Here is a 17356-nt window from a genome sequence, read left to right as displayed (position 1 = left end):
AGAAAAATAAACTCTAAACTGACAAGTTTAGTAATGCTTATCTACATAACATTCTAAGAAGAAACAGAGACCAGTTTAAAGCATACATCTGTCTTTAAATATTAAAAATACAAGACTGCTTCACTTAAGTGTCTCCAGCCAAAATGCAGTTAATCAGTATCGCAGAGAACAGAGCATTGTTGTAGGGGAGCGCTGTCCTCTTTTCTCCTGATTAGTACATCATTCCTGGGCCACACTCAGGGAACAGCGTCTTTTTCTAAAGGAAAAGAAAAGGTGGTGTTTTTTTTTTATAATTTATTTAGGATTTCATTTATTTATTTGACAGAGAGAAAACGAGAGAGGGAACACAAGCAGGGGGAGCTTCAGAGGGAGAAGCAGGCTCCCAGTGTAGCAAGGAGCCCGATGCAGGGCTCGATCCCAGGACCCCGGGATCATGAGCTGAGCCACCCAGGCGCCCCAGAAAAGGTGGTTTTTAAGACAAAGGTCTAGCAGTGCCCAGAGCCAGCCACCTCTTGCGCATTTCCTTCCTCTGCTTTTCTATCCAACCTCAGGGTAAACTGCAGAAAGCAAAGGCACCACTCTTTCGTGGTACCTGTGTGGAGCTGTTCTTGGTTCTTGAATCCTGAGGGATTCTCCAGGGAGCTCTGGGCTACAGCCCAGGCAATCGCCTATTCCACTTTTATTCTTAGGTAAGTGTGTGTGCTGATCTTGCCTCGGCCCTGCTCTCAAGTTTGTGGAATACCTGCACAACATCGTGATGCACTCAGAATCGTCCCGGCAAGAGGATCCAATGGGCCTGAGGGAGACCCCTCTCCAAAACGGGGTCATTCTCCGGGACCTTCTCTTTGTTGAACTCAGTTGCAGTATGGGGGAGCCATCTACCTGTAGGGCAGAGACAACCTCAGGTATGGAACCGTTGACCCCCTTCTGCACACCTGGGGAGAATCACCCCCAGGACGCTGTAGACTCGAGAGCAGAGGGACCCTTCCTCAGGGCTGAGTCCCATTCTCAAGTTCTGCTTGTGATTTTCCCACCAGTACAACGCCCACACAGGCACTTCCTACCTGGTTCAGCAGCAGCAAGCAGATCATGAGCACTGCAAAGAGTTTGAGGTGCCACATCTTGCCGGAGGGAGGTGGTTGGAGCCTGGGACCCAGCAACGGTTCCCACTGGCTTTTATAGACTGAAAGTCACCTCTTTTATGGTTGCCAGGTGAGATGGGGCAAAGTTTGTATTTGCAGTCAGGGTCAATTTAATAAGTTAATGTCTACCAGAGGAATGTGCTCAAGGCCTGCCTTTCAGGCACGTTGTATTTACTGATCCCTCACCTGGACTTTTATGTTGCTGGCTTGGACCCTTTTGCCAAAAGTCAGCACCACCCCCTCCTTCCCTTTGAAAGCCACGTGAAGCCACTGAGGGAAACCAGGCACCTAGCCACACTTTGATTCCAAAATAGCTCAGTGAGATCACTGTAATCAAAATAGAAGTCTCATGAGGCCTTTGCGTTGACCCCTCTCAGCCTTGTCTGGGAAAGAGGCACCAATCTATTGCATTACAGGCAATTGGATAAGGCCCTTACCTCCCTTCTGTGGGAGGTTCTTCAGCAGGTGTGATCTAAGAGTGCCCCAGATCCCCCTTTTGTATAGATGGCCTGCCCTCCCAGTTACCTGCTCCAGATCATCTCCCTAGAAGAACGGACCCAGCTGTGGCAAGTTCAGAGTCTGGCCTACCTGCCTTCTCCCAAAGGAAAGGCAATCAAGACTGATGTGGGACTTCCCTGAACTGTGGGTGAATTGAATCAATGAGTATAGGTTTTTTTGTTTTGTTTTTAAAAAATGTGAATCAGGAGTTAGTAGGGGCTCCTGAATCAGTGGGATTGCTTGACGATGGTGACAAATCACACTGCAATCCTTGAATTCTGGGCTTTCCTCGCCATAGTAGACTGGGTCCCTCTGCGGGGCAGAGCCTTCCAGCAGCCTCAGGGGAGCAGGCCTAGGGCTGAGGTATCGCTAAAGCCCAAAACATTGATCAGCTTAAGCAGAACTGCTGCAGGTTGCTAGAACAAGAAAGGGCATGTACCTAAGTCGTGAGGTGTTATGGGTACTCATTAAATGATTTGGGGGAAAGGTGTAACTTTTGAGTAGGATTTATAGGACTTCAGATCTTCCTATGACTGGGAAGGATGAGCCAACAAGACAAAGGTAACAAGATTATTTCTCTGACTGGTGTCTCCGTAAAAACGTGGCTGATACCTCTTCCCAAGGCCCTTACCATTGTCAGAGGTCGGATATTTGGTTTGAGCCTGCCTGTTCCACAAGGTAAAGCGGAGGAGATGAGGTACAGCTGAAGGTGGAACGGGATGGTTGCCAATCCTCTCGTCAAGGGAGAAGACGGTGGTGAGGTGGGCCTAGGGACTGGGACAGGGCAAGAGGGGGGTGTGACTCCACAGAGCTGTCTGTCCTGGTTCTGGTCCATTAAGGACCATGGAGCCAAGCCCAGAGGGAGACACCACTGCGTGCATGTCAGGAACATGGAGAAGCAGACTACTCAGCTGCTCCTTCGCTTTTTACCCCTGAGCTTGGATGTTGAATCACCCCACGTAGGGGCTTAACTAGGAACCTTTGTGGGGTGGGGAAGAAACTATGTGATGACCTAGTGAACATTGGGTAAGAACACAAACCCGATTAGATAAGCGAGAGACTGAACAACGTGATGTCCTAGAGACAGTTGGGTCTGGTGTGGCCTCAGTGCCAGCCTGCTCTTAAGAGAGGGATATGCCAAATGGGATTTGGAAACTTCTAGTTCCAAACATGGGTACTTTCTCCTAATTCTCCATATCTGCCTTCCTGTACCCCAAGCAAAATCAAATTAGCCTTTGTGTTAATTTAATATATAGCCAGTACCCCAGCCAAGGAAAGGGCCTGAGGCTCCAGTGTGCCTAGGGGGGAAAATGTACCATTCATCATCATGAATGGGACAACACTGCAGAAGCCTTTGGGGTTTGAGCCTCTACCTTGTATGCCACCCCTCCTCCCAGAAGAAAAAACCTATTAGTTACTGCCCATGGAAGGAACCACTGTTAGGACAAATATTTCTTTTTGTTGTTGTTGCTGTTCTTAGAGGCAGGGGGAGAAGCAGGCTCCCCGCAGAGCAGGGAGCCCGATGCGGGGCTCGATCCCAGGACCCTGGGACCATGACCTGAGCCGAAGGCAGACGCTTAAGCATCTGAGCCACCCACCCAGGCATCTCAGGAAAAGTATTTCAACATGTCTACATTACCTCTTTGTTTTGAATCAACTGAGCAAAAATCAGTTTTTAAAAGCGAAGCGGCATCCAGACATTAGCTGAGGTGACAACAGTTGTCCACAGCCATCCCACAGCCCTTGAATAGTTGTGAAATCCTATTCCTGAAATTAATAAATTTAAAAAATTCGTGAGTTTTCTACAGCCAAGTATTTTGCTGAATGAGTAAACACACAACTACATACGCCTTCCTCCAGCAGAAAGGTCTAAGCAGCCTTTACTAATTTCAGCCATAAAGAGAACGCCTGGCCGGGAGGCAGGAGCAGGGGGTCTAGGTTAACTGACCACAGGCCAGCCTTTTCCCTTAGAGCTTTAGTCTCTTGTTCTCCCAACGAGATGGGAGTAGAGCTGAGGCTTCTCAGCCACTGACATTTGGGGGTTCAAATGATTAATTTACAGGAAGAAAATGAGAAGCTTGTTTGACAGCTTCTAGCTTGGTAACTCTACTTCAAGTCCCAGGGACTTTCTGCCCCTAAGTGCGCAGAAGGAAATGGGAGAAAGGGTGTAGCTACACGAGCAGTTTGAAACACATTCCAGGGGGAGAGGAGACCATGAAGGCTCGGCAGTAACTGGAGAGTTTGCTGTCCCTGAGCAGGACGTGCCTAATAAAAAATGAAAGACTCTGAAATGGAAAAGTTCCAGGTAAAACTTCCAGGGTCAAAGTGTATTTGCTTTTCTGCTGGCTGGACCTGGCACTAGATAGGCCTGTATCGCCGGGACTTGGTTGGCAAACCGGAGTTCACTTTGCCACACTGTACAGCGCAGAGATAAAAGCCCTGGTCGGGGCAGGGCCCTGCTGAGGAGAAGGGCCGAGTGAGTAAGTGGCTGTGCCCCGGAAGCAGATGAAATGCCACACCCAGGGCTGGAGGCTCCACGTGGATGGTTACAGGCAGTGGGGCCCGCAGCAGTGGTCCCTTTCTTCCTTGAGAGACTTCACCCGTTTTTCTTTTCTTTGTGGATTTCGGCAGATAGAATGGCCCCTAAAATCATCCCAGATCCCCTATCACTTACAGGAGCACCGAGCTATACAGCTCACCACGTTCCAGCCCCCCACCTACCTCAGCACCCTGCTACACAGGGCTCCGTGCCCCCCAGCTTAGAGAAGTCAGCCCTTTGGTGAGACAGGCTGACGGCAGACTTTCATAATTTTCTTCAAAGGCAGAAGCTCAGCAGGTGAAAGGGCTTGCTTACAGCAGGGTCGTCTTTTTTTTTTTTTTAAAGATTTTATTTATTTATTTGGCAGAGATACAGAGAGAGAACAAGTAGGCAGAGAGGCAGGCAGAGGGAGAGGGAGGAGCAGGCTCCCCGCCGAGCAGGGCGCCCGATGCGGGGCTCGATCCCAGGACCCGGGGATCATGACCTGAGCCGAAGGCAGCCGCCTAACTGACTGAGCCACCCAGGCGCCCCTACAGCAGGGTCTTCTCAGAGCACTCCTGGGATAAAAATGATGCAGACCAGACCCGGTGCCTGGTCAGAGCTGAGAAAGGGTACATTTGCTTTTGTGCTGTTATCTCCAAAGAAGTCAAGGAACCAGGAAGAAACAAAGTCTTGGGGTAAAATGAAGCCAGGAAGATGGAAGAGGGTAGCCATCTCCCCGAAGTTCGGGGCTAGTCAGAGGGAGAGACCGATGAATGGCCTGTCAAGGCACTGGCTCTCCCCTGGTGCCCGAACCTGTTGAAACTATGCAGTCAGTTAAGCGTCTGCCTTCGGCTCAGGTCATGATCCCGGGGTCCCAGGATCGAGCCCCGCATCAGGACTCCCTGCTCAGCGGGGAGTCTGCTTCTCCCTCTGACCCTCCTCACCCCCTCATGCTCTCTCTCAAATAAAATCTTAAAAAAAGGAAAAAGTATGTGGTGTGAAGGATGGGTGGTGCGTTTCCATCTTCAGGTCCACAGCTTCATCAAATTCTCAACAGTCTATGCCCCAAACATGCAGCAAACCCTCGGAACAAATATAGACGAAGAGCCCAGGAACACTGGGCTCCACCATGTTGGGTGAGGCAGGAGTTTCCATCGTACAGGTGTCCTTTGTTAAGCTTGCCAGCCTCCTACAGATCACTCATTCCACCATTACCACAACCCTGTGGTTTTGTATTAACACATCATCTTAGCAACGAAGAGGTCAAAGCTCAGGAACGCAGGTTTCTTTCTTCTATCATACAGTGAAGCACCACAGGTTAAAGGGTATGGGCCTAAGTTCACCAGACTCAGAGGTTCTTCATCCTGCCTCCCAATCAACACAATTTATATTACCATTTTTTTGTTTGTTTTGAAGTATTTTAACTTCAGTTCCTAACAGACAAGAATAATCATTAGAATAAGAAAAAAAAAAAAAATACAGCCAGAAGCTGAACTACACTGTGCAAGCTGCTGCTCTAGACAAGCAGCACGTGTCCTCGGAAGTGAGGAAGTTTCTGGAAATGGAGCAGGGAACCAGAAGCATGACACTACCAACACCTACCTCAACCCATCTCCTGGTGAAGGAAAAAGGGTACCTTTCTACTAAAAAGATAATTCAAAGGCTCTAAAACGGGCAAACTTTTCAACAAAGGGCCAGGGAGTAATGATTTTAAGCATTATGGGCCGTATGTGATTAAAGCCCACCATTGGCAGGCTGGTACAGACACAGGCAGTTTAGCTCTGCAGGCCAAGGGGTGACCTCACCGCCCCCCTTTTATAGCTGACTTCCTTCCCCTCAGGCTAAGGAAGGCCTGTCTTAGGGTGGAAAGGCAGTCTAGGAAAGCTTTAAGAGCAAAACCTTTAGTGCCAGACTCCACCACTCATTAGCTGTGTCATTTTGGTCAAATTACTCTCACTGTGCTCCTGGGTCCTCATCTGCAAAATGAACACAATACTACTCCTTAATTCAAAGATAGTTCTGCAGTTTACAAGTACTTATTTGTGTAAAGGGTTAAATACCTGACATATACTAATTATAATATAGTTACCAGATCTTATTATGGGAGGAACCAACCCCACAGTTCACGCCACCCACCACTCATCAGCTGCAGGAGTAACTGCCACTAATTTCTTGTAGATTACAGAACGAGCACTGAGCCCAGATCCTTCACCGAACTCGCAGACTAGCCAAACTGTTCAGGACTCACGCTAGGAAGGGGAGTTCATGAACGTGAGCATCAGCAGCCACACCAAGGACTTGCTCACAAAAACACAAAATCACAACAGTGCAGTCCATAAGAAGTTTATTACATCTTGCAAGCCTTCAAGACCTTACAGGGTAGACTCCTCTCCCAGAGAAGGATCCTTCAGACACTGGGAACCACTATCCAGATGAATGGCTCATTTGTCATTTTCATAGGCAGCTGGATTCTTCCTCTTGGATTTCTCAAACTCCTGGGTCCCCCATGTGTAGACAAGATAAAACGCTACAAACGCTTTAAAAATCAAAAGTGAGAGTTCAGGATCGAGCCCACGGAAGACCCCAGGGTCCCAGTCTTTTCTGACTCCCTGCAGGCTCTGCCCTACTGTCTCTAGTTTCCAAGAAGCCCCTTTTAAACCAGACGATCAAGGAAGGTTACATCCTACACCCATTTCGCAGGTGACCAAAAGGAAGGGCCATCCCAGGAAAGTCTGTCACCAAACCTTCCCTCTCTCTGCCCAGCTGCACGTTTTTTTTAAATGTTAGAGGTCAGTGAGACATAATTCAGTAACACATACTTCACCATTTAACACCAGCGCACACTTGCGTGGGTTTTTGGTTTTTTTGCCAATTCACCGTGCGGAGCCACTGTCATCACTATCTGCTGCACACTTCACCGCTACCAAGTGGGTAAAGATGGCCTCGCAGGGAGACGCTGCAATCACACAAGTGACCTTGGGCCGGTCGCTTGTGCCTCAGTTTGCCCCCCCTGGGAGATGGGGAAGGCACACCAGCGCAAGGGCCTTCAGGAACACTGAAGCACGAGACCACGTGTGTGCGGCAAGTAGAGGGAGCTCCCTGAGGGGGCCCGCTGTCGCTCAGCGTCGGACGGGAGTCCGGCCCCCCAACCCGGGCCAAGGCACTCACGGGGCACGACGCGAAGCGCGCACGCGCGCGCGCGGCGCAGCACGTTGGGGATGCCCTTGCTGAAGTAGTGCGGGAAGGCGCGCTGCTCGAAGGGCGACAAGCTGTAGGTGATCACATGCCGCATCCGGACGAGATTCCCAAACTCGCGGCCCATGGCGCTGGCGGCGGCGGCGGCGCCTGCAAGACCGAGGGTGGACGGGCGCTTGCCTCAGTCCCGGGACGCGCCGCCCCCGACCCAAGACGCCCTCCCCGGAGCTCCTCATCCTTCCCGACCCAGGCGGCGCCCCACCCTCCCAGGGACCCCCACGACCGCGCGACCGGACCCCACTCCCGCGCGGGGGCTCACCTCGCCCTCCGCAGTCCCGGGAACCACCGGCCTCCGTCCGTCACTTCCGCTAGGTTTGGACGCCGGTCCAGGAGGCCGTGCAGTCACTTCCGGGGAATACCATTCTCCGGCCGTCTCCAGGGGGAGGCGCCGTTGCTCCCCCTTCTGCGGGGAAGTGCCCTGGCCGGGGTGGGGGTGGTGGCCCGCCTGAGGGCGGGGCCGAGCGCGCGACTCCCGGCCCCGACGGGCGCTGCGGCCGGGGCGGCGGGGGAGCGCCGCGCGAGGCCTTCACGGCACCCCTCAGCCTCCTGTCACCGCAGGGAGCGGCCCGCGCCGAGGGGCGCAGAGCGGTGTAGAGAAGGGCCAGCCGGCGTCGAGGGCCTGTGGAGAGCGCCCGGGGGCCGGAGGAGGGGCCGCCGCATGCGGCCTTCCCCGCCCCGCTCCGGGCGCTAAAGGGGTCGGTTCTTCTCAGAACATCAGCGACCCCGGGACCAGGATCAGGGACGTGCCTCTCGGGGCTTCTCTCGGCCGCCGCGGTCCGAGAATCCGCGGGCGGGGCTTAGACTGTGACTGTCCCCGGGTAGAATAAAAAGGCTTCCTCAAGTTGCGCCCCAGGAGGAGTCCCCAAGGAATGGGCAGACAGATGATAACCGGCCGGGGGTGGCGGTAGGAGGGACGAGGCCACCTCCGCAGCCGCGGGCTTGCCACCACCTCCCACCCAGGTCTGGCCGGGGGCGGGCTGCGCAGCCGGGGAGGGCCCGCCGCCCACGCTTCTCCACGGCCCCGCGGGCGTCCTCGGCGTTTCCGAAAGCACTTTCTACGGAAGGATGCTGCTGGCCTGGCCTTTCTGCCTGAAGCAGAGCGTCTGTAAATGTTTTGTTCGTGGATATTGCCGGCCATATGTGATGCTGGAGTAAGCTGTCGTTCAGCAGTTGGCGTGTGTTTTATGGAACCCTGCCTCCTAGCCAGGGGCCGGGGAGTCTTGGCAGGCAATGAACTTAAAATTTGCAAGCATGCCTCGGTTTCATCAACCTAGGTACTGCACCGACTGCTTTCTGAATCTCGTACCAGGAGTGTGGGTTGACTTCCTATCAGCGTGGTCTGTTCGCGGGCGCACTGGAGATGCACTCATTTCAGGCTTTCATGGCGCACCTTTGTCTCGTTTTCCTAACACATCCTTTCTAGCCTTTGTCTCAGCTCCAAGAACTTAAGCCCTTATACCAAGAACAAAAACACCCTAGCAAGTTAAATTAAAAATTAAAATTAAAGTAATTAAACAAACAAACCCTGCAAACATCTCCAAACCTTTCGACCAAAATATGTATAGATGAATGTGCAGACCAAAGGTTCAAGATATTATATTTAAAAATGAGTAGGGGCGCCTGGGTGGCTCAGTCGTAAGGCGTCTGCCTTCAGCTCGGGTCAGGATCCCAAGGTCCTGGGATGGAGCCCTCCATCGAGCCCTCCATGGGGCTTCCCGCTCAGCAGGAAGCCTGCTTCAGCCTCTCCCACTCCCCCTGCTTGTGTTCCCTCTCTCGCTGTGTCTCTCTCTGTCAAATAAATAAACGAAATATTTTAAAATAAATAAAAATGAGTCAAGGTTAAAGGTGATGTCCTTTCTAAGGCATACTTCAGTATTCCAAGTACATATTCCATAGGAAGCTCCCTGAGAACTGGGCAACCCAACAGTTCCCTGCTCTCTGGAATTTCAATGCCAATTGTGACTTTTTCTCACTCTCCAAATCAACATGCAGTAAGTAATTATTCAAAGCACCTGGAAGTAGGAGCGGTGACGAGGATGAAGGGAGAGGAAGAGTGAATCCAATACACCGAGTATCAACAGATCTTCCTATCATCCTGAATAGCTTTCCCACGTGCTTTGGAAGTTTCAGCAAGCACCTAAGGAACGTTTTAAGAATCCTAATCTCAAAAAAATGGGTGGTTTTAAGATCATTTCTCAATTCTCTTGGCCTTTCAGCTTGCATAACTAGTCCATTGGCATAACAATAACCTAAGAGGTTTTAAATAAATGCCTCTTTAAAAGGGAGAAGGGAAAAAGGAGGGGAAACCTAAATAACCAGATGCATCTATATCTAATGACAAATTGGGTAAATAGGACGTTATCAGCGGTTTGATGCACAGCTGATAAAAATTATCTTCAGCTAGGCATCCTTGAGGTCTGATTACAGAAGTGACCGTAGCCTACCCACGCACCTAAAGTTTATTTAAGAGATTGACCTAGGCTCTTCCGGGCTTTTAGCAAGAAGACTGGTAGGGGGAAATGTATCCCTTGCTAGTTCTTTGAGGCCATGGCACTTCTCAGCAACTTCTTCCTTTGGTGTTTCTGCTCTTCCTGGCTGTGTTTTCCTATTAGCCTTGGTTCTCAGGCTTCTAGAGGAGAACCTCAAATTGCAGCTGGTGCTGAGTTGCAATCTGAGGCTGAGCCTTGGTCTTTGCTGCGGCCTCTAGATGGAAGAGACAGATCTGGCTTCCTTTCTCCTCTTTTCAAGGTTCTGTATGGTGGGCAAGGTGGCAGCCCCAGGCTGCAGCCAGACTCCAGAGCTTTGCGCTACATGAAGAGGCTCTATAAGGCATATGCTACCAAGGAGGGGATCCCTAAATCCAACAGAAGTCCTCTCTACAACACTGTTCGGCTCTTCACATCCTACGCCCAGCACAAGCAGGCTCCTGGGGACCAGGCAACAGGTATGTAGGAGCAGATCTGTCCGTCTGCCCCAAGGGTTAATGGGTGGTGGGAAGCTGATAGACTTGTCTGTGTTTCAGTTACAGAATGGAGCTGGGCCTTGCTCTTTGAATTACTTTTTATTTTGCATGATACTCAGTATCCATAGTGAAACAAATCCGGTTCTTGACCTTACTGTTTCTTTCTAATGCCATCATGGATTAACGTGGGCTCATAGGGTGAAACTTCAGAGCTGCAAGAGACTTAATGGCTCTAAAGACTGAGCAGAGTGTTGCTGGAGGTCAGCATCTTGTCCAAAGTCACAAAATCAAGACTGGAAACCTGGTATTTTGACCTCTGTTTGCTTATTATTCCCATTCTATTCATGCTGACCTGGAAATGTGTCTGAAACGTCTCCTAGCTACTGGTATATTGTGTTAAATAGGATGTTTTCCCCTTGTTTGTTGCTTTCTGTGAGAGGCAGACTGAAGACAGCATTTGGAACAGTAGGTCCTCCCAAGAACAAAGTGTTAGTCATCAATCTGACCCAGCACCTTGGAGTCCTGTGTGTGTGAGAGAAAGGAGCGGTGCTTTAAAAAAACAAAACAAAAAACCTAGATTCACTAGCTCACGACCAAAACCGTTCTAACCCAATGGGTCAGCTGTGGCTGTTTATTTTTTTCTTCTTAAAGATTTTATTTATTTGATAGAGAGAGACACAGCGAGAGAGGGCACACAAGTGAGGGAGAAGGAGAAGCAGGCTCTTCGCTGAGCAGGGAGCCCGATGCGGGGCTCAGGACCCTGGGATCATGACCTGAGCCGGAGGCAGACGCTTAACGACTGAGCCTCCCAGGCGCCCCCAGCTGTGACTGTTTAAAACCTTTCCTTCTTCCTTGAGGTCCTATTTTATGAGATTGGTTTTAAAGCTTCCATTTGTTATCAATCTCAAGTGTTCCAAATTAGGCCATTAAGTTCTTTATTCTGTTCATTAGGGCTTAGAAAGTCTTTAATAAGGCTGGTAAGTGTGTTTATTACAGTTATCTCTCCAGAGACTTTCCTAAGAGGAAAAATAGTATTTACTAGCTTCTATGTTTGGAGTCATTTACTGAGATTGGGAAACTAGAGATTGGGAAATGTAATGATTCTCCGTTGTTTTTATTCACCACCAGAGCTGTTCAGAATTTTTGGTGATAAAATAGCCAGTTGTAGTCACTGGCAGTTAATTATGGTATCTATCCCCAGTATTTTCTCTAAACCCACCCCCCACCCTTTTTAAGGCTGGAGGAAGTGGGGAAGGAGAAGGGAGAAAACGCATTATGAAGGATAAATGCCTTGATTTGACTTGCTATTATGTTTTTGTATTAAAGCACTACCGGTGGGTTGTTTTTCTTCTCAGGATCCGTTCCATCAGTGGACCTGCTGTTTAACCTGGATCGTGTTACTGCCGTTGAAAACTTATTGAAGTCAGTCTTGCTATACACTTTCAGCAACTCCATTTCTTTTCCCTCTGCTGTTAAATGTGTGTGCAACCTGGTGATCAAAGAGCCCGAGTCTTCTAGCAGGACCCCCCATAGAGCTCCGTCCTCATTTACCTTTAACTTACAGTTTGACTTGAAAAAGACATACACATGGTTTGAAGTTGATGTGACCACTCTTCTTCGGCCTCTAGTGGCCTCCAACAAGAAAAGTATTCACATGTCTGTGGATTTTACCTGCTCGAGAGACCAGGGGCAGGATCCTTCAGCTCAGGACAGGCCATTTAACGTGACCCTCCAGGTGCCCCCTTCACTGCTTTTATATCTGAATGACACAAGCGCTCAGGCTTATCACGGGTGGTGTTCCCTTCGCTATAAACGGAGGCCTTCACAGAGTGCTGACCACAACAGGGGTCTGTCTGTCTGCCCCAAGGGAGAAGGGTCGGCTGAGGGTGTAAGATTTCCTCGTCACCGGAGAGGTCAGGAAACCGTCAGCTTGGCATTGAACAAGCCTCTGGTTCCAGCTTCTTTGAATCTGAGTGAATACTTCAAACAGTTTCTTTTTCCCCAACACGAGTGTGAGCTCCATGACTTCAGGCTAAGCTTCAGCCAGCTGAAGTGGGACAACTGGATCGTGGCCCCGCCCAGATACAACCCTCGATACTGTAAAGGGGACTGTCCAAGGGCAGTTGGACATCGGTACGGCTCGCCAGTTCACACCATGGTGCAGAACATCATCCACGAGAAGCTCGACTCCTCAGTGCCAAGACCGTCGTGTGTACCTGCTAAATACAGCCCTCTCAGTGTTTTGACCATTGAACCCGATGGCTCAATTGCTTACAAAGAATATGAAGACATGATAGCCACTAAGTGCACCTGTCGTTAATGTAGGGTTCTCTAAACTAAAACCTTGAGCCTCTTCAGCAAAGGAAATACTGTGTGCCTCTCTGTGCCTTCAAGGGAGAGCTCTGTGCCGAATGGCTATAATGGGGTATGTGTTGTGTAAGGAGGTGCCTGTGTAGATTCTGTGACATCCATCAGTGTAAAGTGGTAACATCTGCCTCTTTTATTTTCAAATGTAAATGAAATTATTTTGGAGGGCTTCAAACTTTTTTTCCTGAGCGATTTTTTTCTTTTCGTTGGGAGTCTGGTTATTCATGTAAGAAAAAAATCTTAACATAAATCTTGGATGGAATTGCAGCTCTAAATACAGTTCTGAGTGCTATAGTTTTATCTAATGGAAGAATAAATCCCTCTAGTGGCATAAATTTACCGTGTGTGTGTGTGGTTTTTTTTTTTAAAGGATTGCTCTTAAATGGTCTTTGGGGAGAGAGAAGTAGTATAATCTATAAGCTAGTCTTGGCTTAACTTTTTAGTTAAGAGAAGTTAGCTTTTCTACCTAAAACCTGGTGAAGGACATTTACTGGGACTGGAAGCACATAACCTATGCCTGCTGTATCAGTGTGATGGGAGCACCGTATGCTAATTCAGCTCTTCAGGTGGCCTGTATAAATAGGGTGACTCACATCAAACGGTATAACATTTGTCCCTTTTATCTAACGGAAATTGCCTTGCAGATTTTGACAAGAAAATGCAGTGTTCAAGATTTTTAGAATATTTTCTCCTTTATGTATTTAAAACCTCTGACCCTATGGAAGGAAGTCAGGGAACATTTTTTCCTCTTTTCATTTTTGTTTGTTTTTGCAGATTTCCCTCAGCTCCCATCACTCTGCCCCCACAAATTTTTTCCAGGTGGTTTTGGGAGTGTTGCCGTTAAATGAACCTGGCAGTGATTAGGTTACATTACAGAACAAGCCTGGTTTGGATATCAGGACTTATATGTGAGTTTTCAATAAATCCTACCTTGGGAGAGCCCTAGAGGTACAGGGTTAGGACCAATGTAGGGATGCCTGTTTCAACGTTTCTAACACCCTAATCTACAAACCAAAGTAACTCCTAAATGTGAGATGTACTTTTCATTTTTTTTTCTTAGTTTTATTTACTTGAGTAAACTCTTCACCCAACATGGGGCTTGAACTCAGAACTGCGAGATGTAGACTCTCTTGCTCTTCCAAATGAGCCATCCAGGCGCCCCCTGAGAATAGAATTCTTAATTTCCTTTTCAGTTTTTTCCTGGTGTGATGCTATCTTGCATACAGGTCACAAGCCTGCACATACTGACAGAAATGCTCTTCTAGCCGCTCCAAAAACATTTTTAAGAAAAATGAGCCTGGAGGTGTCTGGGTGCCTCAGTCATTAAGCGTCTGCCTTCGGCTCAGGTCGGGATCCCAGGGCCCTGGGTTCGAGTTCCGTGTCGGGCTTCCTGCTCAGCAGAAAGCCTGCTTCTCCCTTTCCCTCTGCTGCTCCCCCTGCTTATGCTCGCTCTCTCTCCCCCTGTCTTTCTCTCTGTCAAATAAAATCTTAAAAAAAAAAAAAAATGAAACTGTAACAAAGGGAGAAGTTTTAGGTGGCCCAGTTTCCAAGTAACTTTGCCATCTTGTTGTCTAACCTGAAGGAGGCCTTATTCTGTTGTAAATGAGGGTGCTAGTCTAAGAGATGGTGTTTCAAGGGTTTTGTCTAGTCTTCTGTCATTCTTCAGGGTAAAAAAATAACTGGCCTGGAAAGGGCATGAATAACCGTGGTGATGTGCAATAGAACTTACTTGAAGGTAAGTCTCTCTTAAAGACAGCCGTTTTCAAATGGACCACATGAAATATGTATCAAGTTAATGTACTCATAATTCCAACTAAACTGAAATTTTCTCCCCCAAAACAGGAATTTGCTTTCCTTTTTTCATGGCCTAGTTCTGTGGTTGAGTATGGATATGGTGGTCTGCAATCTGAAGGTTTAGGAAAAAAGAAAAGGAGTTGTTCTGATGGAAGTTAAGGATTAGGGTCAATGCCAAAATTAGAAAAAGTTCATCTTTACAGGTAACTTCTAAAGTTGACTTGTGTATAGTATTTAGATCCTACAATTGTGTAGTGATAGCATGAAGAACTGTAAGTTTGGCTTCCCTGTTATTTTGGGTTTTTTAAGCTTTACTTGTTAATCTAGTTTCTTCATGCATAGGACAGTGTTAATATTAAGGGATGATAAATCTTCTAAATTTAAGTTTCAAAGACTCTTCTGCACGACAGAGGAGGATATACTACTAGTCTCCCAACTGCCTCCTCCAAATGAAACCTGTTTTTCTTTGGTTACTCTTAGAAAAACTGACACTTAAGAAGAGAAATGAGAAAGGACAACGGTGATTGAAATCTGGAAATTCAAGGATGAGGCTACATGTGCCTTAAAGAGATGCATTCAGCTTTGGTATTTAGTTCAGATGAGATAGGAGGTCACCTAATGGGATGGGTGCTTTATTATGCCAAGGAACAATGGGGCATGTCAAGAGCTGGTTTTACCTTCAGCTGTGAGTTTCCTGCTCCTTATCTGTTTAAATCAAATCCTGTGTTAAATTGAATACTTGGTGTATTGAACTAACCAGGTTCAAGGGCAGAAGCCACTGGACTTGGTTTAGAGCTCAGTTTAGACAGTCTGTGGGGGAAATGTGGGGTAAAGGAAGTGTTCATGGTTACATATTGATAAAAGAAAAATGCTCAGAACTTGATATCAAAATTTTAAGTAACCAATTTTAATTTGTAACTTTAGGATTGTAAGTTATAAAATGATAAGTGAAATTAAAATACTTATTCTGTTAGAGGATGTTAGTCCCCAAAACATTTTTTTTTTTTTTTATTTGAGACAGAGAGAATGAGAGAGAGAGAGCACACGAGACGGGGGAGGGTCAGAGGGAGAAGCAGACTCTCCGCCGAGCAGGGAGCCTGATGCGGGACTCGATCCAGGGACTCCTGGATCGTGACCTGAGCCAAAGGCAGTCGCCCAACCAACTGAGCCACCCAGGCGCCCCCCCAAAACATTTCTTAATATCTTATTGGCTGAAGGGATTGATAGAAAAGCATTCTGTTTTATCCATTAACTGTTCTCTAAATAGAAATACAAGGAAACAATCAACACAACCAGGAGATTCAGATACTTCATTTTTTTTTTAATGATTTTATTTATTTGACAGAGACAGAGAGGGAACACAAGCAGGGGGAGTGGGAGAGGGAGAAGCAGGCTTCCCGCGGAGCAGGGAGCCTGGTGCGGGGCTCAATCCCAGGACCCTGGGATCATGACCTGAGCCGAAGGCAGACGCTTAATGACTGAGCCACCCAGGCGGCCCCAGATACTTTATCCTTAACCAAAATTGACAAGTAGGTACTCTTCGTGTGTATAATTACTTACTGATGCAGTTGTCCTTCCCAAAGCACAAATTTATTAGTTAATGTTTAGAAAGGGACCTAATAGGTTAGACCAGGGCTATTTCAGTAATTAAAGAATAGGATTTTTTAAGTGGTCTGATAGTATTTCTTTGTCCTACTTCAGTGTGTAATGCAATTTCTAGGGAACAACTGAGTAATATATGTGGTTAAGGGTCAACTGCATTTTGGGCATTTTATTGCTTAGGAATAAGGGCTGTGTGAACAATTTAGAGTCGGTGTCTCTCCCTGTTGGAATGCTGTGACACGCAGTGGTAGAGGTTCACAGCCGGTGCCTCGGTATTTTGGCTTTCTCAGAAATAATTAGCTCACTGAATAAATATTTATTGAACACCGACTATGGCCCAGGTGCTCGTGTGGTTAAGAACGGAGTCTGATGTTCTGCTGCAGGAAAAATATATCATGTACCGGAAACAGAGACTTCCTTTATTTCTCTAAATTCCAAGAGGGCTTTTGTCACCACAGAATATTCATTGGAAGAAAACATTTTGGGGTGGTACTACAGAAGGAGGCTGAATAGTATCTTTAGATTAGAATTTTTTAAAATAAACTTTATTTTAAGGTAATTGTAGATTAACATGCAATAGTAAGAAATACCAGAGAGATCATGTTTATCTTCTTGTTGCAAGGATGCTAAACTTGCAAAACTGTAGCATACTATCAGAATTAGGATATTGTCATTGATAGAATAGATTTTTTTTTTTTTACATTGAAAACTACTTGGTCAAGGGAAATGTTCATCCTAACGTCAAAGTTTTGCTAGATCCCTGGTATTTTGTGAAGTTAATATTTTGATATTATTTAATGGTATAATATTTTTTCATCTCCTGCCATTTCACCCCTACCCTTAAAACTTTGAGCCCTTTAAACTATAGTTTTATTTTTTAATTCTTTTAAAGATTTATTTATTTGAGAGAATGAGAGCTAGAGAGCATGAGAGGGAAGAGGGGCAGAGGGAGAAGCAGACTCCCCGCTGAGCAGGGAGCCCGATGTGGGACTCGATCCCGGGACTCCAGGATCATGACCTGAGCCGAAGGCAGTCGCCTAACCAACTGAGCCACCCAGGCGCCCTAAACTATAGTTTTATTAATTCAATAAGTACCTATTGGGTGTACACCACATGTTAGATACTCTTCTAAGTGGCGTCATAGTGGTAAATAAGATAAACATGGTACTTGTTCTCACGGAACTTTATATCAGTGTGGCGAGACAGACAATATAC

At 47.5% G+C, this 17356-nt stretch overlaps 3 protein-coding genes and 1 long non-coding RNA gene across 6 annotated transcripts in view; 1 reads left to right on the top strand and 3 right to left on the bottom strand.

Moving 5' to 3' along the window:
• Nucleotides 1-118: 118 nt before the first annotated feature.
• On the bottom strand, nt 119-1199 carry LEAP2 (liver enriched antimicrobial peptide 2). The gene is made up of 3 exons (XM_025860941.2): nt 1065-1199; nt 743-882; nt 119-256 (listed from the first exon to the last, which is right to left on the bottom strand). Exons 1-3 carry the CDS (start codon nt 1119-1121, stop codon nt 220-222), a joined length of 234 nt encoding a protein of 77 aa, XP_025716726.1. The 5' UTR covers nt 1122-1199; the 3' UTR covers nt 119-219.
• Nucleotides 1200-6488: 5289 nt separating this feature from the next.
• On the bottom strand, nt 6489-7788 carry UQCRQ (ubiquinol-cytochrome c reductase complex III subunit VII). Its single transcript, XM_025860940.2, has 3 exons — nt 7676-7788; nt 7330-7506; nt 6489-6697 (listed from the first exon to the last, which is right to left on the bottom strand). The coding sequence occupies exons 2-3, from the start codon at nt 7481-7483 to the stop codon at nt 6603-6605; spliced, it is 249 nt and encodes an 82-aa protein (XP_025716725.1). The 5' UTR covers nt 7484-7506; nt 7676-7788; the 3' UTR covers nt 6489-6602.
• A 109-nt stretch (nt 7789-7897) lies between these two features.
• Nucleotides 7898-13070, top strand: GDF9 (growth differentiation factor 9). Of its 3 annotated transcripts, none has more exons than XM_025860938.2 (3): nt 7898-8567; nt 10165-10360; nt 11734-13070. In XM_025860938.2, the coding sequence occupies exons 1-3, from the start codon at nt 8526-8528 to the stop codon at nt 12696-12698; spliced, it is 1203 nt and encodes a 400-aa protein (XP_025716723.1). In that variant the 5' UTR covers nt 7898-8525; the 3' UTR covers nt 12699-13070. The 3 variants fall into 3 exon arrangements, with proteins under 3 accessions (XP_025716723.1, XP_025716724.1, XP_025716722.1); XM_025860939.2 differs by having other exon boundaries at nt 7899-8690; XM_025860937.2 differs by having other exon boundaries at nt 7940-10360.
• Nucleotides 12476-17356, bottom strand: part of LOC141370287 (uncharacterized) — a 17468-nt gene continuing 12587 nt past the window's right edge. Inside the window, exon 4 of the long non-coding RNA XR_012374197.1 lies at nt 12476-12597. This is a non-coding gene — a long non-coding RNA (uncharacterized lncRNA). The remainder of the gene's footprint in view (nt 12598-17356) is intronic.

The sequence above is a fragment of the Callorhinus ursinus genome, unplaced genomic scaffold, assembly GCF_003265705.2.
Source record: "Callorhinus ursinus isolate GAN/ISIS: 27379988/994484 unplaced genomic scaffold, GSC_fseal_2.0 scaffold30, whole genome shotgun sequence".
Classification (NCBI taxonomy): Eukaryota; Metazoa; Chordata; class Mammalia; order Carnivora; family Otariidae; genus Callorhinus; species Callorhinus ursinus.
This window is presented reverse-complemented; position numbering and strand designations above follow the sequence as displayed.